Raw genomic sequence first — 25,289 nt, forward strand, 5'->3', positions numbered from 1 at the left:
AGAAATCGGATGGCAAAGTTAAGAAGCTGTTCTTAAAATGCTGGGTGTTGGTCTTGGGGTTCAGCAATTATTAAAATGCTTGTCCTGCAGTAATTCACTTGGAGGTTGCAGTCAATCAATCGGTAACTACTTTTCATTTTCAATTTTGTGATGAGCACCTTTTGTTTTCATGAGATGTAGACCTGCATTTAATTATTGTCTATCACTAACTGTCTTTGAAAAGCCTTGGTACAATCTACATGTACAGTAGATACTCTCGTGGTGCTGTTAGTATTGACTGGCATGATTGGATCGCATGATAATGAATGAACTAATATATTTCCAAGATAGGATGCTGTGTGGCTTACAGGTCATGGTGTTCCTGTGCCCCACTGACTTGTGCTTCATATAAGTAAAGGCTGTGCTTTGAGAAATGTAGCAGAAGAATCCTTCTGGAGTTTTTGCAATTGTCTTATGACTCGAGGAGACAAAAGTTGACAGTTCAGAAATTCTGAACCAAAAATAAAAAATACAATTTTCTCTTCAGCTATTGTATATTTTTGTAGTTGTACTGCACAATTCACTGTTTAATGCAATTGGTGTTTGTTACTAAATCTAAAGGTTAAATATGGTGACTAATAGAGTGTGTGTGGTGCTCATATATTTGTTCATTTATTAGTATTTGATTAAATTGCTTAAATGAGCATCCTTTATTGTTCTTTTCGTACACCAATTATACATGAAAAGGATATCCAGGAAGAGGAAGTCCAGACAGCCCCATACCCTCTTATACAGGGTGTCGGTGTTGATGTGAACGTGTTTGCTTATTTCCCAGTTAAATAATCAGAATCAGATTTATTATTGCTGACAAATATGACATTTGTTGTCTTGTGGCAGCAGCACAGTGCAAACACGTAAAATCTATAGATTACAAAAATAAATGAATAGTGCAAAGGAAAGGAATAGCAAGATAATGTTCTTGGACCATCAAATATCTGATGGTGGAGGGGAAGAAGCTGTTCCTAAGTTATTGAGTATAATAAGGTATAAAATTTAAAATTATGTGACAAACAAAACAACAGATTCTGGAATCTGAAACAATGAAGAAGTGCCCAAAGATCTCAGCTAGTCGAGCAGTATCTGTGATGAATAATATGTGTAGGTATTGCAAAATGGGGAATAACCTCCCTGTGAAACAATCTGTACTGGGCAGATGCTGCTGTATTATTAGTTTATTACCATGATAAAATATGTAAATGATTAATTAATGCCAATGAAGTAGTACTCAAAAGTAACATTTTTACTTGTTCTTCTATTTGAACAATTTACACATAGATTATCTGGGTTCTCCACAGATAAACTGTTAACGGCACTCTCTGCAGCATAATTTTTACTGTCTAAGTTATCAATTTTGGAATGGAATTATATTTTTATAAATGATTGTGATGGCAGCTGTTCAATACCTTTCCAGCATCAAGATGAAGAGCGACGGCGTCAGTTGAGAGAGAGAGCTCGTCAATTAATCGCAGAAGCTCGATCCGGAGTTAAGATGTCTGATCTCCCAAGCTACAATGATCTGTCTACCGAAAGGTTGAAGGAAAAATCAAAGACTGTTGGAGGTTAGTAACACCCTATGTGCAATATCTCATTTAATTATCAGGAGTTTCATTCTCTCATATCTCAATTCAATCATAGTGAACAAAAGAAATGAAATATTAGCCCTAAGATTAGTGGATATTTATCTTTAATATAAATAATATTGCAGTCCTATTGTTCTTTGTTAAAGTTGAGTACTGCCTTTTGAATGATGACCAAGGCCTTGCATCTTTTACTAGTTTCTCCCCTGAAGTTTTATCTGAGCTGCTCTTATTAATAAATGTTTCCTCCTATTCCCACTACACCTTTGACTACCTTTTTTATCTTTCTAGCATCAACTTTATTCATATCTAGCTTTGTCATCCTTCTCAGAAAAACTTTACCTCCTCCATTCTAGCAAATCTACCCATCTCCAACCTTCATCTCATCTTTGGAACCCCTGAGTATTGTAGATCTGAAGTTCATGTTCTCCCTTTCTTGAATTCTTTATTTGACTTTAACCAATTATATTACTACCCCTTTTGTGGTACAATTCTGTTCTTACAGAATGTTATATTAATATGTTTGTGACAAATCTTTATCTTCTTGATACAATTGACCATGTGATTCTCCTCTATCAGAGCATCTCCATCATTGCCATTTGTATGTTGGCTTGTCCTGTTTGTATCTTTTTGTATTTTTTGATAGGATTCACTTGCAGTGGCTTCCCATTGTTAGCTGTGGCATTCGCTAAAGATCAATCTTTTTAGACCTTTGTGAACTGAATATGCATTAACAGTTTTCACATGTATGCTGACATCTCAGGCTTTAAGACCATAAGATATGGGAGCAGAATTAGGCCATTTGGCCCATCGAGTCCATTCTGCAATTTCATCATGGTTGATCCATTTTTCTTCTCAGCCCCAATCCCTGTACCTCTTCATGCCCTGACCAATCAAGAACCTATTAACCTCTGCCCTAAATACATACAAAGACTTGGCCTCCTCAACTGCCTGTGGCAACGAATTCACAGGTTCACCATACTCTGGCTAAAGAAATTCCTCCTCATCTCCGTTCTAAAAGGACACCCCTCAATTCTGAGGCTGTGTCCTCTGGTCTTAGACCCTCCCACCAGTGGAAACATCCTCTCCACATCCATTCTTTCAAGCCTTTCACAGTTTGATAGGTTTCATTTAGGTTGCCCTCATTCTTCTGAATTCCAGTGAAAATAAGCCCACCAAATGCTCTTCATATGACAAGCCGCTCAATCCTGGAATCATTTTCGTGAACTTCCTTTGAACCCTCTCCAGTTTCAGAAAGTCCTTTCCAAGATAAGGGGCCCAAAACTGCTCACGATACTCTTAAGTGAGGGTTCACCAGTGCTTTATGAAGTCTTAACACTACATCCTTGCTTTTATACTCTAGTCATCTTGAAATGAATGCTAACATTGCATTTGCCTTCCTCACCACAGACTCAACCTGCAAATTAACCCTCGGAGAATCCTGCACAACGACTCCCAAGTCCCTTTGCACCTCAGATTTTTAAAATTTTCTTCTACAAAAGTGCATGACCATACCCTTACTGACACTGTATTCCATCTGCCACTTCTTTGTCCATTCTCCTAACCTCAGTCTTTTTGTCACCTCTCTACTTCCTCAAAACTACCTGTCCCTCCACCTTTCTTCGTAACGTCTGCAAACGTTGCAACAAAGCCATCAATTCTGTTATCCAAATCATTGACATATAACGTAAAAAGGAGAGGTCCCAACAAAGACCCCTGTGGAACACCACTGGTCACCGTCAGCTAATCAGAAAAGTCTCCCTTTATTCCCATTCTTTGCCTCTTGCCAATCAGCCACTGCTTTATCCATGCTAGAATCTTTCCTGTAATACCATGGGCTTGTAACTTGTTAGGCAGCCTCACGTGTAGCATCTTGTCAAAGGCCTTCTGAAAATCCAACTTCATAACATCAACCAATTCTTCTTTGGTTATCCTGCTTGCTATTTCTTCAAAGAATTCCAACATATTAGTCAGGCAAGATTTTCCCTTGAGAAAACCGTGATGACTATGGCCTATTTTAACATGTGCATTCAAGTACTCTGAAACCACATCCTTAACAATCGACTCCAACGTCTTCCCAGCCACTGAGATCAGACTATCCAGCCTATAATTTCCTTTCTTCTGACTCTCTTCTTTGTTGAAGAATGAAATGACATCTGCAATTTTCCAGTCTTCTAGAATGATTCCAGAACCTATTGATTCTCGAAAGATCATTACTTATGCCTCCTCAATCTCTTCAGCCACCATTTACAGAACCCTTGGATGTACACTATCTGGTCCAGGTGATTTATATACCTTTAGACGTTTCAGTTTCTAAAGAACTTTCTCCCTCACAATGGTAACTTGACACACTTCATGACTCCTGACACCTGGAACTTCCACCATACTGCTAGTGTCTTTTACAGTGAAGACTAATGCAAAATACTTACTCAATTCATCTGCCATTTCCTTGTACTCTATTACTACCTCTCCATTTTCCAGCAGTCTGAGATCCACTCTCATCTCCCTTTTACACTTTATGTACCTGAAGAAACTTTTGCTATCCTCTTTAATATTTTTGGCTAGCTTACTTTCATTTTCCACCTTTAGTGACTTTTTAGTTGACTATTGGTTTTTAAAAGCTTCTCAAACCTCTAACTTCCCACTAACTTTTGCTCTCTGATATGCCCTCGCTTGGACTTTGACTTCTGTAGGCCACAGTTGTCATTTTACCTTTAGAATACTTCTTCCTGTTTGGGATGTATATATCCTGTGCCTTCTGAATTGCTTCCAGAAATTCCAGCCATTTCTGCTCTGTCGTCATCCCTGCCCGTGGCTTTGGTACCTGTCTTCTTGGTCTCTTCCTTCTCTCTAAATTGTCAGTCTACTTGTCTGGCATCCATTGAGGGGTGAGAAGAAATTTCCTCCAATAGAATATTAAGCTCAAAGCCACTACCTCTGCTCACATCACAAACTCCATTTCATATTCACCCTCACTAATATTCTCCCTGGAAACCATTTGAAAGTGAAACTGATCATTTGTAAACCTGCTGTAACTTTTGATATGGATGGATCACTTCTGTGCCAACATTGCTTACATCCATCACCTTAATTTCATTCAATTATACCTCAGCTCTTCTGCTGAAAACCTCATGTATGTCTTCACTTCCTTGCAATTTGTTTTATTCCATTGCACTCCTGGTCACTCTCTGATTTTACCCTCCAAATACAGAAGCATTTCAAACTTTACTCACCAATCTATAATTGATTCTGAAATTTCAATGATCACAAAAGGCATAAAAAGTGGACCTTTGCGTTTGTTAACTATTTTTAACATCATAGAGTAAGCTTCCTCTGCAATTTACGGAACTTTATAGGTTGTAAAGATGCAGCAGATACAGAGTTGCCTTTTCAGGTATTACTTTTGATATCAGGATTGTCTAAAGTAAGGAGTTATCCATAAAGAAAGGAGATGAGGCAATTTTTTTATTTGCAGATTAAAATTCTTTGGAATTTTCTTCCTCAAAGGAGACAAAATCTTGCAAGAGATAGATATTTGAAAAGCAGAAGTTTCACAAAAGGTGAATTGAATATGAAGTTGAGGTTGCTTTCAGATTAGCCAAGATCTTATTCATGGCAGAACAGATTTGAAGAATCACGTGGCTTACTCTTTTTGTATATTCATATCAGCCTGCTCATCCTGTTGCTTGTCACTGCTGCTGTGCATGTTAGATCTTACAAGCACCAATCATTTATTGTGATGTGAATCATTAATCTGTGCAAGTTCTATAAATAAATATAAGAACAATGAACCATCCATTTTCACTAACATTGTCTGACATTCTTGCTTGCATGAATATGCTAATTGGTGACTAATGTTTTCAATGATCCAATGTGTTATGATTGCTTTTGCTGATTTTCTTGTTTCTACAGATGATAGTACTGGGGTAGATACTAATGAGGAAGGCAATGAATGCTCTATTTTGGGAGGTGGAGAGGAGCACACTAACCATGAAACTGACCTTGATTCTTTTGGTAATTCTAATTATATTGTGCTGTTTAACCTGTGGAAAATGCAATACTTGGTGCTTGCTGGAGCTTTGTGCATCTTTCATGTCTGTTTTTATAACACACTTACTGCAACTTTGAGCTCCAGCAAACTGTTTTCATGGTGATACCTTGAAATAATACACCATAACTGTATGTGCACAATCAAATGCAATTCATCAATCATGTTTTTGACACGATTCCAGTATCTTTAATCTCCCTTGGGAATACCAGAACAAACTAACTGTAAATCAATTTTAAAAGTATACCTTATTCAGTGACTAAGCACTGCCACAAAAAAAAACAATTTTCCCCTTCAAGGAAAGAGATACGGTATATTTCTTAATTTTTCCCATGACATTGCTTGGAATCATATAAGATAAAGACACAAGGGAGAACATTAAACCTATTGTGGCCTTTCTGAAAAGTGATATTTTAAGTGTGGTTCCGAATCCACAGTGCTATCTGCTCTTCAGTGCACTTACATGTGGCAATTCCTCATATGTTATTAGGTGCTGACAAGTAAGTGAATCATAAGATCATTATAGCTATGCCAAGGTTTTCATCATAAACAAAAATCACTGAGTGATGCACAGATTGACATTGGTAAATTGGTTTATTATTAGTTTATCCCTTTTTCTATAAATCAGAGGCAACATTGACAGCAGTTTTGCATACCACAGCCAATAATGTTTTAAGCAAAAACTTGGAATCAAGTATCATATTGTTCAAGTGCTACCCACCTGTTTTTTTTATATGATTATCAAAATTTCTTGTGTGGTCATTTTCAGACTTTGTCCTAAAGCATTGATTCCCAAATGTGTCACTGGCCTCACATTGCTTTTGCTTGTTGATTTTGGTTGCCTGTCCAATGAATGGATAGCAGACCCTGGAACAATAATAATAGATCTAAAAGAGAATTGCATAGGTTGATGAAACAAGAGCAAATGTCTGTCTAGTGCTGACATATTTTGGGAGTTCTGAAAGTCAGTTAGTACATGAAACCAAAGAAATTTATTTTCTTCAGGACTTCATTCCCCCCACTCAGATTCTAGAAACATTTGGAGAGTGCAGGGCCTTTGCTCTATACTGTTGAATTCCAAGACAAATCATATATTGTAAAAACTTAGCACTCGAGCACAATCTTACCCATTCCTAAAATCTCCTTTCTGAGGCGATATACTGAAGATTTAATTGTGACAAGAGAATGCCATTCAAGATCCATTGCTTTGAGAGAATTCTATGGTGGGGGGGCACTGCAGGAGTGAAATGTAGAAAATACTACTCCTTCATAGTATGCGTGTACTATTTAAAATAATTCTAACTTTTTCAAATCATAATCACAGCTAGAAATGCAGTTTTTACATAATTATATCTCTACATCAAAACTAAATCATTCTTCAAAACTAAATATGATTTTCATGTCTAGTGATTAAAATTGTTATTATTAAATGATAATAATTATAATGATTATTAAAATATTTCCAGTGATCTGTTAAAATATTCTTCATCATCTCAGTCTTGTCTTCATTTCATCATTCTTCCACTCATAGTTCATCTAGTCAATATTCTTTATCTTCATGAGCAGTTTAGAGCCAATATTTTTTATTCCTTTTTTGCCTTCTGACATTTTGCTGCTTCCTTTCACTCAAGGAAAGATTTGCAGTGATGTAGCACCTTTTATCCCTTTGATGTCACACAGCTTTTCAAGTGTAATCACAGTTATATTTTATGTGGTTGCCAGTTTGCGCACAGAAATTCTCAAACATTCATTCCCTGCCATGCACAAACCTTCCTAAACCATCCCAACTATTTTGAGGTGTTTGCCTCATTAATATGGAAATTGTCTGGTTTCAAGTAAATGAGATGACACTTGGTAAATGCACATACTCTGTAATTTAAGTGGCATCTGTGCAATAGGTCAAATAGCATAGCATCCTTTTACTTCAGGTAATGCAGTAATTGCACATAAAACCATTACTGTCATCAATGAAAATTTATTGTGCTTCTTGTTATGGCTCTCATTTACAAGTTTCATTGAGGATCTGCCTTAAACAATGTTTACATATTTTGCTGTTATTTTGCCATGTGATTTTAAAGATTTAGGAATATGGAATTATAATATGAAAAGTGTGTCATTCAACAAGATTCGAGCTACTTACTCATTTAATGCTATTCAAAGGCCTTGCATTGAGTTATTGACTGGATGCTTTTCTGGATAACTGTCAGTTTATAGGTGGATTTGGACAGTAAACAGACTAAAGTGTGTCCTTAAATAGGACCTCCTCTGATCCACTTCTAAAATCAGCACCTATTGCCTACTCCTGATAAAAATAATATATTCTTTCAAAATCTACCAGAAATCCCTTTTGCCACATACAAGTCATGTGAAGTGACTTGTATATCAACTACACTATATCAATGGTTGTAAAAGCTGTTACATGGTACCTGTAAAGGGGAGAGAACAGGGGTAAGTAATTTCAGTGGTTCAGCATAAAGTTGATATTTCTTCAGCAAAGATATTTTGGGCAAAATCAGAAATTTTTCTGATGTTTTGTTTTCACTTTATTCTGAGTGCGCAAAATAAATGTGTTTTCCTCTGTAGGGAGCAGTTTTTAATGTTATTTTGAAGAAGAGAGTAAAGATAATAAAGGTTTTTGAAGCCTACTGTCATGAAATGTATTTTTATACTTGCACATCTGAAATCTTTTGGATTAAATTACAAAGCAATAAAACAGTAGAAAAGTAACAGTTGATAGCTTTTGATTGACTAACAAATAGTTCTGCTGCATACCCGTTACTAATTCCTTCTGCTCGTATGTCCCCTACCCACCTCAAACACCTTCAAATAAAAAAGTGATTGGGTCACTTTCTACTGGGTGTGGCTGACAGTTCTAAGTGAAACTGCCAACATTCAGCTATTTAAATTCAAGCTGGTCTTGAATGTAAAGACTGGCTGACAGTTAGGGACCTGCTGACAGGTATGGACACTCCATCTGTGGACTGCACAGAGTTCAGTGCCAAAGTCTTCGTCTTGCTGGGGTAACCAAATATCACACTAGGGAATCACATCCTGGATGCTACACCAGTCAAAATATGCAGACTAAATTGGAAAACACAAAAGGAAAGCTTTCTTTAAAAAGATGCTGTTGAATTAGGTTAATGTTTTAATCCATTCTATATGTCTGAATAAATGTTTTTAATTATTTACTTCATTTCTAATACTGTTAATCTCTCAGAATGTAAGGCAAATTTAAAATTCTGTGAGAGTTTTGATGGAAGAGGAAGTTCTGCCCCTTCTCTTCCCCCACCCATTTTCTCTTCTTTTAAAATGTGTACTGCAGGACATCTGCATTAAGCTGAATAGGATCTCAACATCATTCGGTCCTCACTGCCTCATTGAAAGGGATGGAGGACCAAAGACATCTGTGGGAGTTTCTCATGGGGAGGCATTGGCATCAGTCTGCTGCATGCTAATTGATGGGAAACAAATCAAAGCACATGCATTGAAGTTAAAACAATAGATTCTGGAAATCTAAAACAAAACAGAAACATTCAGCAAATCAAGTAGCATTGGTGTTAGCTGACCATCCAGGAATTCTGATGCCCTGCTGATTATTTACAGCATTTTTATTTATGTTCCAACAAACATATTTTGTTTTTGAGGTTGGTAGTGGTCAGATTCTGGAAAAGAAGATTTATTCTTAGCTAATCCATAATGTCTTTGTATTATTATTTCTTGCTTATATTGCCAGAATTAATTTTGAAAGTATAGTCTTTAATCTGCAGCTTTCAAAGAATTTAACAATTTGTTTCTCACCTAATTTAGGAGGTCAAAATAGCGTGTTGGTTGATATGAAGCTTAAGAAACTCTTAGAGGCCCAACCGCAGGTGACAAATCCACTTTCAACTGCTGTTCAGAAAACTTCACTTGATGGTGAGGCACAGGAAGAACTGAAGGTTGGTTTAAAACACTTTTGATATATCTGAAAGACTGCTTTTTTTTGAAATTGGAATTTGTGTACAGTTGTTACTTGCTCTTAAACTCTGTGCAATTGTATCCCCTTCAAATCATCATCAAGTCCTCCTCTCTAATTCGTGTGTAATTACAACTCTCTACGTAACCCTCCCTGATTGGTGATGAATTACATCCACCGTCCTTTATTAATGTACAGCTACTGCCCTCAACCCCCAGTCAATTAACATGAAATTATATCTCCTCCTCATTTGAGATAGAACTGTCTCTATTCATCCCAACCACCGGCTGCATCAGTGTACAATTGGAATGTTTGCCCTTGGCCCTATCTAACTGCATTGAACTGGAAAGAGTGCAGAACAGATTAGTGAGGATGCTGCCTGGACTTGGGGTCTGAGTTGTAAGGAGAAGTTGGGATGATTTTATAGATGAGAGAAAATCTGCAGATGCTGGAAATCCGAGCAACACACACAAAATGCTGGAGGAACTCATGGAAAAAAAGTACAGTCGACATTTCGGGCTGAAACCCTTCGACAGGACAGGTTTATAGAGGTAGAATCATGAGGATAGATATGGTGAATGCACATGGCCAACTAGAAACTGGAATGCATAATTTTGGACTGAGAAGAGAAGGATTTTGGAGAGGACCTGAGGACTTACTTCTTTCTGCAGAGGGTGGTGCTTGTGTGGGGTGAGCTGCCAGAAAAAGTGGTTCAAGCAGCCACAATAATGACATCAAAAATACTTCTGGATTAATACATGGATAGGAGGGGTTTGGAAGGATGCAGGGCAAATGTGGGTAAAGGGAACTAGCTTGGTGGCCACAATAGCTAGTAGGGACAAGTTGGATTACAGGGCCTGATGCAATTCTCTGATTCTTTTTACATGTCCCAGTTGGAGTTGAATTACACCAGGTTATGCTAAATTTCAGCAGCCTTCAGTAATAAGCATCCTTGAAGAACTTGCAATAGTGCTAACACTTACATTGAATGCATTGCTATTCATAGGAGCTTGCTGTGTGCATATTGTCTTTTAGAGTAAATCAGTGACTGCCCATTTTAAGAAGGGAAGTGTGTCACTGGCCTTGAAGCACTTTGGGATGTCATGAAATCTGATATAAATGTATATTCTTCTTTTGGATATTGGCTAGTGGAAAGTACATTCACTGCACTGGAGATAACTTGTCAGTTACAGATGGCCAGCAAATCGGATTGGCTATGTCACATCTGGTAGCATTGAATGAGATCGAAATGGTGACAGAGACGTGAGGAGGCAGTGAGGTGATGGTGAGGTCGTAAGCTGGTGGCACCAAATGAAGACAATCATCAAATGACTATTTTAATAGGGAGCCAGAGGGTTTTTTTTCCCTTGTTCTTTCTGGATTTTTGTAACTTTTTTTGCACAAATACAGTGGACCCAGTTAATTGGGACACATTGGGATCGGTACATTTTGGCCCAATAAAGCGACTACCCCAATCAGCTGAAGTTTCATGGAAATAGTCAAAAAGGTTTTTTTAAAAAAAAGACAAACTACCATTCAACTGAGTAACAAATTATGTATTTAAATGAAAGGCAGAAAATAATTAGAACACCAGCAACACACAAAATGCTGGAGGAAATCAGCGGGCCAGGCAGCATCTATGGAAAAAAGTACAGTCAATGTTTCAGGCCAAAACCCTGTTTCATAAGCCTTGTAGATATTGTCTGCGCAAAACTTATGAAGCAAGTAGGAGAGTTTTGTGGATTTCCATGTTTCTGCACTTACAGTATCAACACCATCTTTCTCGCCTTGTGCTGTCTTGAATGAAATATGATGCCAACATTTCCACTGAGAAAACCAACCATCAATTGCTTTAAAATTGTCGTGACCCAGCTTCTTAGCTACCTCCTTTGACTTGTGTTTTTTTTAAACATTGGTCCACTGATACGCACACTTTGGGTAAAATGGAAAACCATTGATTGGGTTTCTCTTCAACAAGTGGATCCTTACCTTCACGCTTTTGTTTTGGGAAGCTCCTTGTCCCTTGCCCATTCTTCTCGCAGTCTATCTTGCAGATGTATCAAGCGTGCAATTGTACGTTTGTAGATTTGTAGTTATTTCTGCCAGCTGACAATGAGTGGTGTTAGGCAGATGGCTTTTAATTTGGTCCAATACAGATTTTAACAAATAAAACGGTGTAGGCATCTTATGTTTAGGCAAAACCGTAGCAACTCGTTTATTGTAATCCAAATACTGAACACAAAGCGCAGTGAGTCTTTATGTAATTACATCATCATGTCAAACCCCCCTCTTAAAGTGAAACCCTAGCACAATGTCTGTAGTTATGAATTATGTATATTTCCACCAATTACATTACCCTACACAGCCCTCCTTCCCCCCCCCCAGCCACCCAGAATTCACTGAAATCAACATTGTGAGCCTGGCCAGAGCTCAGAGGAGCTACCCAGCTCGGGTCCTACGTTCAGTGGGTGGCAGTGGAGGTGCTGAGGTGGTGCTTGCTGGTGCTTTCTCTGCATAGTTTTCAATACAGCTTGTTTCTCCAGTTGATCTAGTGAAACAGCGCCCCCAATTACCATAGCACCCACGCAGCAATAAAGTTATAAACTCTGTGCTAGTCTAAAGTCAGATCCACTCTACACTTCTGCTTATTCATTCGTTGTCAATGTCTTGCCGTTGCTGTCCTCAGATCAGTTAAGCTGATCTAAGATCACTTAAGGTGGTAATGTCACTTACTCTCACTCACGCGAGAGATTGATAGTATACATACATTGTGCAGGATCCAGGCGCAGATCCATGGTCTCGCGAGACTAACGGATGCCACACACGCACATTGTGCTTTTACAAGCTAGCGTGGGCCTGGCACGTGCATTGTTTTGGCCAGCGTGAAAAATGGATCGATTTTTAGTGAGAAAACAACCTCATCCAGAGGAATCAATGGTGTCTCAGCCTGAGCCTGTCTTAATTGAAAGTGACATGCAGAAAGAAGTAAGTGGGGATGAGGACGACAGCAGTTCATCGAAGGAGTGCGAGGGCGACGTAGAGGAACAAGAAATGGAGCGGGATTTGGAAGAGAACGTGGATGAAGCTGCTCTTAGTGCTAGTGGGAATACTGTTAGTGATGTTAGCCAGCAGCCTGAGGAAGGACCCCGTCGTCCAGCATTGAAAAAATACCCTTCGCAACAGTTTGGCAATCAACAAAGGATTAACCTGTACTCCTGGCTGGAATATTCGGTCACAAAAGATACTACGTTCTGCTTCGCATGCAGACATTTTCTGTGTGCAGGGACCTGTGCGTCAAGGCCGGTATACAGAGCATACCACATGAAAGGAGACAGGCCCAACCACCTCGCCGCCTACATGATTTTGTTGTGGAGGCCCAAACCGAACACACACCTGTCACATCCTCTGATGACCTTCTTAAGCACTGTTTCTATCTGGTTATAGACAGACTTCTGACTGAAATCAAAAGATGGTTCTCAATTGAGACTGGGGGTGTTCTGACTGGAGTCTCAGCATTGAGTCCCAAACACAAGGTCTTCCTCGACAAGAATTGTCTTTGGCCAATGGCCCCTCCTATGGAGTGACTGAAGTGAACCTGACTGCACAGCTACATCAGATTCAGCACCTGCTGGAAACAAACAAAAGCAAGGACAGACAGTGAATGACACAGTGGAAATTCTAGTTCTAATGAGACCCTATCACGAAGCATTTATAGATTTATACAAACTAATCTGCATATCACTGACCCTGCCATTGACGCTGCTTCATGCGAACGGAGTTTCTCTTGCCTCAGACGCCTCAAAAATTACCTAAGGAATAGCAGCGACGATGCTCAGAACAGCAACTTGGCCCTGTTGGGCATAAACAGCCAGAGGACGAAGACACTTGACATCCAGAAAATCATTGATGCTTTCGCCACTAGTCACAACAACAGACGGATTGTGCTTCTCTGAAAACATCAATGGTGAGTGCAGTTGATTTTTTTTTAAATTTGGGCCTAGACTAATGCTGATTATTATTATTATTTTGTGGTGGATACCCCATAGTCCTTATGTTTCCTGCAAATCCTAAAATATTACACTTACTGCTATTAAGTCTACTAGTTTTGCTTAGACTTCCAAGCGGTGATTCTGTTGATTTTTGTTTTAAATTCAGTAGCGGAATTAATTGAGGTATTGCATGGCCAGAGTACGATTTGTCCAACTCCTGGTAAAGCCTTGCATCTGTTGTTTGCCTTATTTGACTTTAATAATAGTGTATCTTTTGGCATTGTCTGTCTATGGAATGCGAATAGCAGTGGGCATTGTGGGTTAGTGTTGTGTTTTTCAGTTGAAAAGCACGCATTTGACGTTGAATTGGTGTGTGATTCACGTTGTGCACTGTGGTTCGGATGCTCTGTTGGTTTGTTTGTTTATGCTCTGTGTAGCCCGGGTTGTCTCCGATGCTGTTGACACTGTCACAGTTCACTTCTATATTGGCACTATCAATTGCTGTTGCTTGTGAATCACCAGAGGCATTTATAGTAGGCACATAATGCTTGAAATTGACTTTTGAACGCCATGTGTCTGGCATTGCGAATACATATTACCATACATATTACCCTCAGCACCGTCACTGAATAATTCAGTCCCACTGTAGCACCAGCAAGAAAAAACCTCTGGTGCCGCCAGTGATGGGTGGGGAATCAGCAGCTGCCTGTGGCTCATCCTGAGGTGTGTTGACACACTCATGGTCATGATGTGACTCCAGGAGCATGGTAGCAGAATCCTCTAAATCTTGCTGGGATGATATAAGGTGATCTAGCAAAATACATTGAGATTTTACCTCTCTTATCGATGACAAAAGTCTTTTCTCCCCATTCTTAAATGCAGAACAGGCCATCGTAAGGAGGCCTAAGAGGATGTTGGTGTTCATCATGGTGGATGAAAACAAACGAGGCGGAATGTGGGTTAACAGGAACCCAAGAGTGCTGTACTCCATGATGGGAGGTTGAAATAGTTGAAAAGGAAGTGAATTTACTGAGAAGGGTGGAATGCTGCGGGGCCAACCAGGTGCTCATGGTGTCAGGAATGAAATCACCTGACTCTCTTAACAGCTGTCCACGGATGACTACAGGTCCTCTTTTGGAGCTGTACTGAGCCCCAGCAGAACCCGCGAGAGACAATCATGACAATATTCATCAGTCAGGGAAACCTTCAGAGCAGCCTTTAAGGAGCAGTGAAACCGCTCACGTAGGCCATTGGACTGCGGGTGATACGATGCAGTGTGATGTAGCCTAACACCGAGGTTCTGGGCCATTGCAGATCAGAGATCTGGTATGAATTGTGGACTGCATTCAGAGGAAATATCAGATGGGGTACGAAACTGAAAAACCCAGGTGCTGATAAATGTCCAAGCCACATCTGTGGCCATCGCCAATGCCGGGGGATGACCTCTGGCCACCTCACTCAAGGGCCTCAAAAAATGATAGTGGTGCCTGGACATGATGGTTAATTTTTGCCCACTGGTACTCCACACAGATTACAGTCCAATCACACGCGTCCTTGCTAAGTCCATACCATACAAACTTTAGTGCAACCGGTTTCTGTGAGACCTTCCGGCCTGGATGTGAGGAGGCCATGTCTGGAGTCAAAAACAGCCCACCTCCAGTTTGTGGGCACTAAGGAATGAGGGAAAGGTTGAGACATCACACGGGAGAGAAACCCTAGCTTCCCCGAACTTAATGTCAGCCAACTGTTCGATAAGCCTAGACGTCTGCGTCAGCAACTTAGTTGGTGCAATGCTGGCATAGTCAACCCATATGTGTATGGCTTCAACGGCTGGACGTGAGAGGCAATTAGCCGTGGCATTATTTTACCCCTTGATATGTTGTATATTCATTGTAAACTCTGATATGTAGACCTGGTGGCATTGCTGCTATGCAGACCAAGAGTCTGATAATTTGGCCACTGCGTGCATGAGGGGTTTGTGGTCAATGAACACTATGAAATGGCGACCCTCTCGAAGAAAACAAAAATGGTGGGCTGCCAGATAGTGACTGAGAAACTCACGGGTCAAACGTGTTATACTTCCTTTCGGATGGTCTGAGTTGCCGGCTGAAGGAGGCGAGTGGCTTCCACATACCTCCAACCAGCTATCCGTGCACATCACCCACAGAATAGTCTGAAGCATCATGCACCAGTATGGTCACATTGGAAAGAGCTTGTTTGGTAGATTTCATCAAATACCCTCTTTATGTCCGCTGACCAGTCAAGCATGTGATTAGCAGTATTGCCTTTAAATGCACTATACAGGCGAAGCATAAGTCCAGCAGCTTGCAGAATGAAGTGGTGAGAGAAATTCACCATGCCTAAAAACTCCTGTAGTTTTTTTGTAGTGCAGAGCGGCGGGATCCATAATAGCGGCTACTTTTGATGGGAGTGGTTTCACACCTTCTGTTGAGAAAGTCAGTGGTTGACAACCCAAACTGCCATTTAGCAGACTTAATAATCAATCAGCGTTGGCTTAAGTGCTGGAAATGTGTGTGGAGATGAGATACGTCTTTGGATTTGAATGCAGTGGCGAGAAGGTAAACAAAAACGAAATTTAAGTCTTTTAAATCAGTCCAGCAGCCGTTGGAAAGTCTGTCCTGCAATTTTCAGCCCAAACAGCATGTGCAGTAACTCAAAAGAGGCCAAATAAGGTTATCACAGCCGTTATGGAATGTCCTCTGAACACACACCTGATGGTTACCACCCCCGCCCCCACCTACATCTACTTTGGAAAAAATTAACTTTACAGCTAAACGTGCCAAAAAGTCTTGGATGTTTGGGGCAGAGTAACGATTGGAGATCGTGGTCTTGTTAAGGCATTGGAAATTGCCATATGGATGACAACCACCATGGTGCTTAGGGACCATGTGGAGGGGCAAAGCCCAGGGGCTATTTGACCAGCGTACAATGCCAGGTCTTTCCATGATGGCAAACTCAGCATTTGCCAGCTTTTCTGGGTCCAGTCTACGTGCACGGGTGAGCCAGTTGTAGAAATGTGGGCTTGGTGAGGTTTGGGAATTCACCCAGCAGTCGAGTAAGCTCACATGTGATGGTGCATGTACTTGACAGAGTCATTGTGGGGAACATATTAGGGAGCAGGGTAACAACCCAAAGTCTTTGACATCAACAATCCGGCGGTTAAGATCGACTAACGGTCCTTGGGCACACAGGAAATCTGCACTGAGCTGAGGCCTAGCCACTTTAGCCAGGACAAAGTCTCATATGTAACGTCACCCACTGAAACAGAGCGTCACCAGTCGTGGCCCTAAGTCTGGATCCTGCTGTTGTTAGCCCCCTCCAGTGAGGTTTCATCGCTCTTTGCCTTCTCATCAATAGGCAACACTGGCAGCACACTCGCTTGAGCATCCGTGTCACACATGAAGCATTGCCCTGAAAGGGTGTCCATAATGAACAGTGGACAACCCTGGCACTTGGAATCCATGGTTTTCATGGATCTCTGATGTCCTGATGCGCTGGCACTGTCGAAGCTTTAAGGTGCTCAGCACTTCCTAGCATTCATACCAAAACACAGGACTGGAGTCGTCTGTTTTGCAGCCATGGACATCCTTATGTTGTGGCCTTGCTGACTGGCCTTATTGAGGTAGAGAAAGGAGGAATGATGCATTGCTACAAGGCTGAGTGAAGACTATCAGCCATTTTAGCAAGCTCTCTATAGTCCTTCACGGGTGCATTAGCGAGGGCTATGTGAACTCGATCAGGCATTTGCTGCATGAAGAGTTCTTTAAAAATAGAACAAAACTGGTGATTTCCCTCGAGAGACAGCACGTGGTCTGTTAGCTCCAAAGGCTTAGCATTGCCAAGGCCAGGTAAGGAGAGTAACTGTTTGGCACACGCAGACTCTGATAGTCCAAAAGTCTGTAAAAGGAGAGTTTTCAGCGATCAGTATTTAGTGTGCTCAGGAGGGTGTTCTAGTAGACTCACCACTCTCACAGCCATAGAGTTGCTGAGTGACGCTACCACATAGAAATATTCAGTGTCCGCAGTGATTTCTCGGTGCAAACTGGGCCTTGGCATGTGCAAACCAAGCAATAGCATTTTGCTCCCAAATCTCTGGCAGTTTCAAAGCGACTGCATTGGCTGATATATTCGATAAATCTGGAATCATCCTAGAGCACCAATGCAAGTTTTCACAAATAAAACAGCATAGGCATTTTATGCTTAAGCAAAACTGTAGTAATTCATTTATTGTAATCTAAATATGCAGTAACATTTCTTTACGTAATTGCATCATCACATCAGACCAGCCCTTTAAAGTGAAATTGGCCCAAATGAATAACATAACAAAAGCACATACGACTGACGCTATTTAAAAACGGTTCACTCTAAGCACAGTGTAGTGTTTAACAGCCACACAAGTGCACGTGACTGACGCTAGTCAGAAGCTGTTCGGCCACAGTCCCCTGACCCAATTAAGTGGCGTAGTGTCCCAAGTAAACGAAGGGGATCCCGGCTATTTTCTTGATTAGTTTTTGTTCTTTTAGAGTTTTTCCAAATAAGCGGCTGCCTTCATTAACCAATCACCCAATTAACCAGAATCCACTGTACTTGAAACTTGGCTTTTGAGTGGCAGCCTTTAGCATTTTCTGTAAGCATTAGTTTGCTATTGTGAATCTGAATAAGCTGATTCCTTATACAATTGAGTATTCCAAGGAGCCTGAAATGGCAGTGAAGCCCCCTCCCTCCAGCTTACTATAGCAGTTGGCCTAAAGCAGTTTTCTGGCAGGCTCCTTCAATGATCTAATTAAATGGCGGAACTGACTTGATAGGCTAAATATCATAATGCTTTCACATTTTCCCTGAGGGATTAAAAATTAGCATTGACTTTTGGCCCAAATAAAAAAATTCTATGATCAGTTATACAGGAATAATATTGACTTCACTTGTGGAGAAAATGAGGCGACCCATTATTCTCGCACCTCCACTAGAAAATGTGTGGTGCAAAGAAGCTGGGATGAGAGAACAAAATGATTAAGAAATCAAGATCACTTTCAGTACTGTATTTGAAAACCATTATCAGGATAATGGAAAAATTCATCTGCCATTTATCCCAGCTTCTTCAGTGTTCTCTGTCTGACCAGCACTTCTGTCTGCATGTCCCTTGCATTCTCCATCTCCGGTAAGACGGTGGTGCGCTCGGACACACTGGCCTCTCTGGGTCCAAACAAAGGTGTAATTGTTCATCTGTAACATCTTTTTCACAAACGCAAATTAAGAAAACCAAGTACTGCAGGTCGACCACCCTAGTGAGTTGCTGGATAATGGTGGAGCTGGACTTGTTACGCACCATGTTGCAGCCTAATACAGCCACCAAGGAAAGAAGGCGTCAGATGCGGCGCACGGTCCAACGAATGGTGCAGGTGATTGTCTTGGATGTTTTTCTTGTGATTGCAAGACCCTGTTGGACATCGGTAACATAGAATACTGTGAATCCAATTCACAGGTCAGTGGCGAGGCTGACTGCAGGTAAGCTGAGTGACCTTGATTGTGGTGCAGACCAGGCCATCATGTCCCTTGGTTCTTTTGCGGCCAGGGTGGCTATGTGCTGCTGGATTCTGTACTGGATAGAGGATAGAGACAGGCCCCTCCCATCGGTGCTGCCCTCCATTGTCTACTCGGTGGGAGACAAGCTGGATTGCCTTGGTCTGCAGGGGCACTAGCACAAGATGAAGAAATGCTGTGGATCTGCTCTTGCAAAACGTAGCTCCAAGACCAGAACAATATCCATACACCATCAATCTACAGCACTCAGGGACTTGGGCTATATTAATATTTTTTTAATTTTTTTTTGTTACTGTGTGTTTTTCTGCTATCATAATTATATGTGCCATGTGCTGCAAGTGACTTAATTTAGTGTTATGCAGGCTGGCCCCAGAGGAATGCTGTTTCATTTGCCTGTACTTATGTATATGGTGAATGACAATTACACTTGGTGAACTTTCTCAGGAACTTCATCTATTTCTTTTTTAAATACATCATGACACATTTCTACAGAGCATAACGGGCCTTCAGCCCATCTTGGCTTTTTAACTAAATTCACATGGTTGTAATTTCATCCACTTAATATTTATATCCATTTCCATTTTCAAAGAATCCCCATTGTTTTAAGTAGATTTTTCACTCACTAAGAACTCTCCTTTTCAAACAAAATCTCTTTATTCTTGGAATGGTTGCTCAGTCAATTGGTTAGTGAAAAAAAAATTATTTGTCTTGTCAAAACTTCTCATAATGTTTGACATCCAGACCTTTGGTAGACTTTTGTCACATGAAGAGCATTTGATGGCTCTGAGACACCATTCACTGGAATTCAGAAAAATGAGGGGTGGCCTCGTTGAAAACTATCAAATGGTGAAAGGCCTTGATAGAGTGGATGTGCAGAGGATGTTTCATATGGTGGGAGAGTCTAAAACCAGAGTATACAGCCTCAGAATAGAGGGGCATCCTTTTAGAACAAAGATTAGAAGGAATTTCTTTAGCCAGAGAGTGGTGAATCTGTGGAACTTCTTGCCACAGGCAGTTTTGGAGCCCAAGTCTTTGTGCTTATTTAAGGCAGAGTTTGATAGGTACTTGATTGGCCAGGGCATGAAGGGATACAGGGAGAAGGCAGGTGATTGGGGCTGTGAGGAAAATTGAGTCAGCCATGATGAAATGGTGGAGCAGACTTGATGGGCCAGATGGCCTAATTCTGTTCCTATATCTTACGGTCTTTTATCATAACTTACCCTTATATCAGGCAAACAAAATTCTACTTGCATTTAGCAGTAAAGAATGTTTTCAGCTGACTACCAGCAGGTTACCTTCTCCAACTGCTTTATTGCTTGCCTTTTCTATTGCTGCCTTCTGTATATGCCAGTAGATTACATACCCTAGCCTGTTTGGATTGCACTCTACAATGCTTCCTTTTTTCATTCATTGTTTGTCTCCTTGGTACAATCGAAAATGCGGCATAGATTATGGTTCATTCTCACTAAAATGTCCCCAACGTACTCTGTTTGCCACCACATTACCAACTGAAATCCCTGTACAACTATTGAAGTCCAGACTGCCAGGTGCTTTATTTCACCGTCTCCTCTTGGAGTCATCTCACTCTTCAAGTGGCTCATTTCTCAACTTTGCATTTGAAATTTTCACCCCCTCATCACAGAGTCATAGAACTGCAAGGAAAGCAGGCCCTCCAGCCTGACTCAGCCATGCCAATTAAGTTGCCTTAGAGCTACATACCTGTCCAAATGTCTTTTAAATGTCATAATTATATGTGCCTCTGCTCATTCCATATATGCAATCCCCTCTGTGTGGAAAAAGTTGCCCCTTAGGTTTCTTTTAAACTTCTGCCCTCTCAATTTGGACCTGCCCTATCTAGGGAAAAGACTGCAGCTATTCAAATTATCTGTGCTCCTCATGATTTTTATAAAACTCTATAATTTGTCCCCAGCCTCCTGAACTCCAGATTCTTGCCTATCCAGCCTCTCCTTATAACTCAGAACCTCCTGGTTACATCCTCATAATTTTTGTATCCTTTCCAGTTTAATGTGTTCTGATTTTCCAAGTCCCAAGATCTCTCTATAACCCTCTTGTTCACTGTCCTCCCATTCAGAAGCTATTTCCCACTACAATACTTTCTTGAACATTATGCTGAGTTCCCTGTCTCTTCACCTGTCACAATAGCTCCACTACTACTCCTAAACTACTTGAGTTAATCCCTCATCTCTAATTTTGCTACTCTCATTTCCATCAAATCCATCTGCTAAAACCTGTTGGTCTCCCAGTAAAATTGGTATTTTGCTCCTTCATACCAAAAGCCACAGTGCAGATTTGAACACTGGTGTAATGATTCATCAGACTGGCTTGGCACCTGTGTTACTGTTCTCAGAATAATAATATCTTTTCCCTAAAAATATGAAAGATATGAAATCAGGCATTCTAGAAACATGTTAAGCAATCTGATGTTTCAACATAGTATAAATGGAGTATTGTGCCATCCAAAGTGCTGGCTTCCATTGAGATAGGAATCCAAGGTTCTCTCAGATGAATGTGAACTAAGACACTATTGCAAGATGACCAAGGAAATTCTTAAAATGGTTTTGCCAAATTAGTATCTGTCACATCAAAGAAACAGTTCTGATTGACCCAGTTTAACCTCCAAGTCACAAATATAGGTTGAATTTAACCAGAGAACCCGTTACAACACAGGATTTGGTTAGACATATTTCACAATCTTGAGCTTATTAGTGCTGGGTATAATGCTGATAAAAGAAAATGTAAGGGCAGCAATGTATGAGTATCCAAACAGTTGGTTGAACTCAAAGTCATATAAAATCTGAATTGTGAAATAGGCCTGTGTTTTTCTTTTCTCACGAATTGTCACAAAGAAGTGGGAACACAAATATTATATGACCAGCAACATGTCAGATAGACACAGCTTAATCATATGAATCAGAGTCATAGAACACTACAGCACAGAAAGAGGTTTTTTGACCTATGTAGTCCATACCAAGCTATTATTCTGCCAAGTCCCACTGACCTGCACTGGGACTATAGCCTTCAATACCGCTCCATCCATCTAGTTATCCAAACTTACCTTAAATGTTGAAATTGAGCCCAAATTCACCACTTCCTCTGGCAGCTTTTTCCACACTCACCACCCTCTGAGTGGAAAAAGTTCCCCCTCATGTTCCCCTTAACATTTCACATTTCACCCTTAACCCATGACCTCTAGTTCTGGTATCACCCAACTACGGCGGAAAAAGCCTGCTTGAATTTACCCTATCTATACCATTCATAATTTTGTATACCTCTATCAATTCTCCTGCCATTATCCAACACTCTAGGGCAGGGGTCCCTGACTTGGGGTCCATGAACCCCTTGTTTAATGGTATTCATCCATGGTATAAAAATGGTTGGAAACTCCTGCTCTAGGGAATAATGTCCTAACCTATTCAACTTTTCCCTACAACTCAGATCCTTAAGTCATGGCAACATCCTTGTAAATTACCTCTACACTTGTTCAATCTTATTGTATCTTTCCTGTGGATAGATGACCAGAACTGCACACAATACTCCAAATAAGGCGTCACCAACACCTTGTACATAGAACTTTAACATAACATCCCAAATGCTTATTTTTTCCATACTATCCATTTTTCTTCTTGATCTCTCAAAACATTAAATTGAAAGTCATATTTTTTCAATTTCAAATCCATTGCTGTGCTAAATTCAACCTGTTCAACCTCTTAAATAGGATCATCAAGTCATAGAAAAGTACAGCACAGAAACAGGCCCTTCAGACCATCCAGTCCTTGCTTAACCATTTAAACTGCCTGTTCTTTTATCTTTTAAATAAGAGGATTGGGATAAAACATTTTATTTCAATTTTCCTATAGTCATCTTTTATGCTCAGTATCCCCTCCTCTCCCCTGCCCTTTTTACCTACTTTTTGCCTCACTCTATCTGCTAAAGATTTTGGCTACATCTTTCTACCTCTGCAATGCGCTCTACCAAACTCCCCACCTCAGGAATTTTCTTTGGATGATTGATAAAAAAGATGGATTTTGAGTAGCTTTTTAAAGATTGATAATTTTTTCAAATCATTCCCCTCATTGCCCAGAGATTGTTCACTTCCACTTGTCTACTTCACTACAGTAGCATACTAGGACAGCATGGTAGAGTAGGGGTTAGTACTGTGCTTTATAGGACCAGTGACCCAGGTTCATTTCTGCTGCTGTATTGTCATGGCCATGTGGGTTTTCTCCGAGTGCAGTGGTTTCCTTCCACTGTCCAAAGATGTACCAGTTGTTACTGGCTCAAACCTCATGGAATCACAACTGCTCATAAACCAACAGCAACTTGAAGGAGAACCAAGGTACCATTAAAGACAACCAGCAAAAGTCCTGGCCCGAAACGTCGACTGTACCTCTTTCTAGAGATGCTGCCTGGCCTGCTGCGTTCACCAGCAACTTTGATGTGCAGCAAAAGCAATGTTGTGTGCAGGATCGCCTGTGGAGACCGCAGCAAGAACGATGTCAACCAGACAGGGCATAAACTCTCATCTTGTTTACAGGAACACAAACTGGTCATACAGAGACATGATCCATTGTCACTGATCTCAGTACATGAAGATCAAGAAGGATACCACTTTAACTGGACACCATGGAGGTTCTAGTGCAGGCAAACACAAGGCAGGCACAGGAAGTTTTAGAAGCGTTCTCTTCTGATAACTCTGTAAACAAATGTGTTGAAATAGACAAAGGTTCAAAGGTTCACTTATTATCAAAGTACCCAACTCTCAAATTCTTCTTCTCTAGGTAGCCACAAAACCAAGAAAGAAAAGAACGGCAGCACAATCCTCAATTTCCCAAACCCCTCTTCCCGCACTAAAAAAATTAGCAAATATGGAACAGGCACATGACCCCCAAATCCCCCTCCCTGCACAAAAAAAGAGAAAGATCAAGTGAAAAAAAAGAGAATATAAAGAACTATAAGACTGAAAAAAGTCTATAGTTCAAGTCCATATCCAAAATGCAGAAAGCCTGGGTAACATTCTCCGGGCACAGCAACAGGCTCTGCCCTCTCCAGATTTTGGTATAAATCTGTTAATCTGCAGTATGCTGCAGAATTATCTGAAACTATAGCCTTCCTTTGGCTTGTATTCATACCTATCCAAGGTTAGAGCCTTAACTTGCTTTTGCAATTTGTTGGTTGTATTATAATACCTAGACCTATCACAGTGTGAATGACATTGACATTGCAAATTTGACCAGATTCAAATCTCGACCATTCAATTTTTACCTGTAGAGAGTAATTTAGGTCTTTTACTTGTGGTCCAAAGCATTATTTTGCACTTGGAGGCAAACCTGGAGGCATTTAAATGTGATACATTAGATGAAAATGAAGTGCCATTGTCATTGCACCTGTTCAGAGACCTCATTGTTACTTTGCTTCATTCATAGAGTCATAAAAATTTACAGAGTGGAAACAGGCCATATGCCCACCTCATCCAATCCAACCATTGGCACCAATCCTATCTCATAGCATTTGGCCCTTGCCCTTCTGTGCATAACTGACTCAGGTGTTCATTGACAGCCTTCTTAAATGCCACTCTGCTTAACCACCCTCTTGAACAGTGCCTTCCTGATACTCACCCTCCAGGTTCCCCTCATATCCCATCTAAATCTCTTCCCCTTAACCTAAACCTATGTTTTCTTGTTTTGCCTGCCTCTGGCATGCAGAAAAGCTTCCTGAGGTTTACCTTATCAGTACCCCTCATTATTTTATAAACCGCCGTCATCTTAACCTCTTGAGCTTCTTCAGTCTTTCCTGATAATTGAAATGTTCATCACAGACATTGTTTACACGGGCAGGGAATTTCATTGCACCTTGGTGTACATGACAATAAACTAATCTGAATCTGACATCCTGGTGAATCTCCTGAACATTTTCTGAAGTGCTGTCACGTTCTTCCTCTAATGTGGCACTCGGAGCTGTACACAGTAGTCTAGTTGAGGCCTAAGCTAAGTTTTTTATAAAATTGGAGTGTAATCTCCCTGTCTTTGTCAAATCCAAGATGAATAAATTCACTTTATTGGTGTTTCACTCATTCTGTGTGCTCTAAGCACAAAATTTAC

At 40.5% G+C, this 25,289-nt stretch overlaps 1 protein-coding gene across 5 annotated transcripts in view; it reads left to right on the plus strand.

Moving 5' to 3' along the window:
* ehbp1 (EH domain binding protein 1) overlaps positions 1-25,289 on the plus strand; it is a 433,955-nt gene that overhangs the window by 339,210 nt on the left and 69,456 nt on the right. For 4 of the 5 annotated variants that reach the window (XM_063056084.1, XM_063056088.1, XM_063056087.1 and 1 more), the window contains 3 exons: positions 1,451-1,598; positions 5,529-5,630; positions 9,472-9,602. In XM_063056084.1, coding sequence (XP_062912154.1) covers positions 1,451-1,598; positions 5,529-5,630; positions 9,472-9,602 — 381 coding nt within the window. The remainder of the gene's footprint in view (positions 1-1,450; positions 1,599-5,528; positions 5,631-9,471; positions 9,603-25,289) is intronic. The other variant, XM_063056086.1, reaches the window with a different exon arrangement.

This window comes from Mobula hypostoma, chromosome 8 (genome assembly GCF_963921235.1).
Source record: "Mobula hypostoma chromosome 8, sMobHyp1.1, whole genome shotgun sequence".
Classification (NCBI taxonomy): domain Eukaryota; kingdom Metazoa; phylum Chordata; class Chondrichthyes; order Myliobatiformes; family Myliobatidae; genus Mobula; species Mobula hypostoma.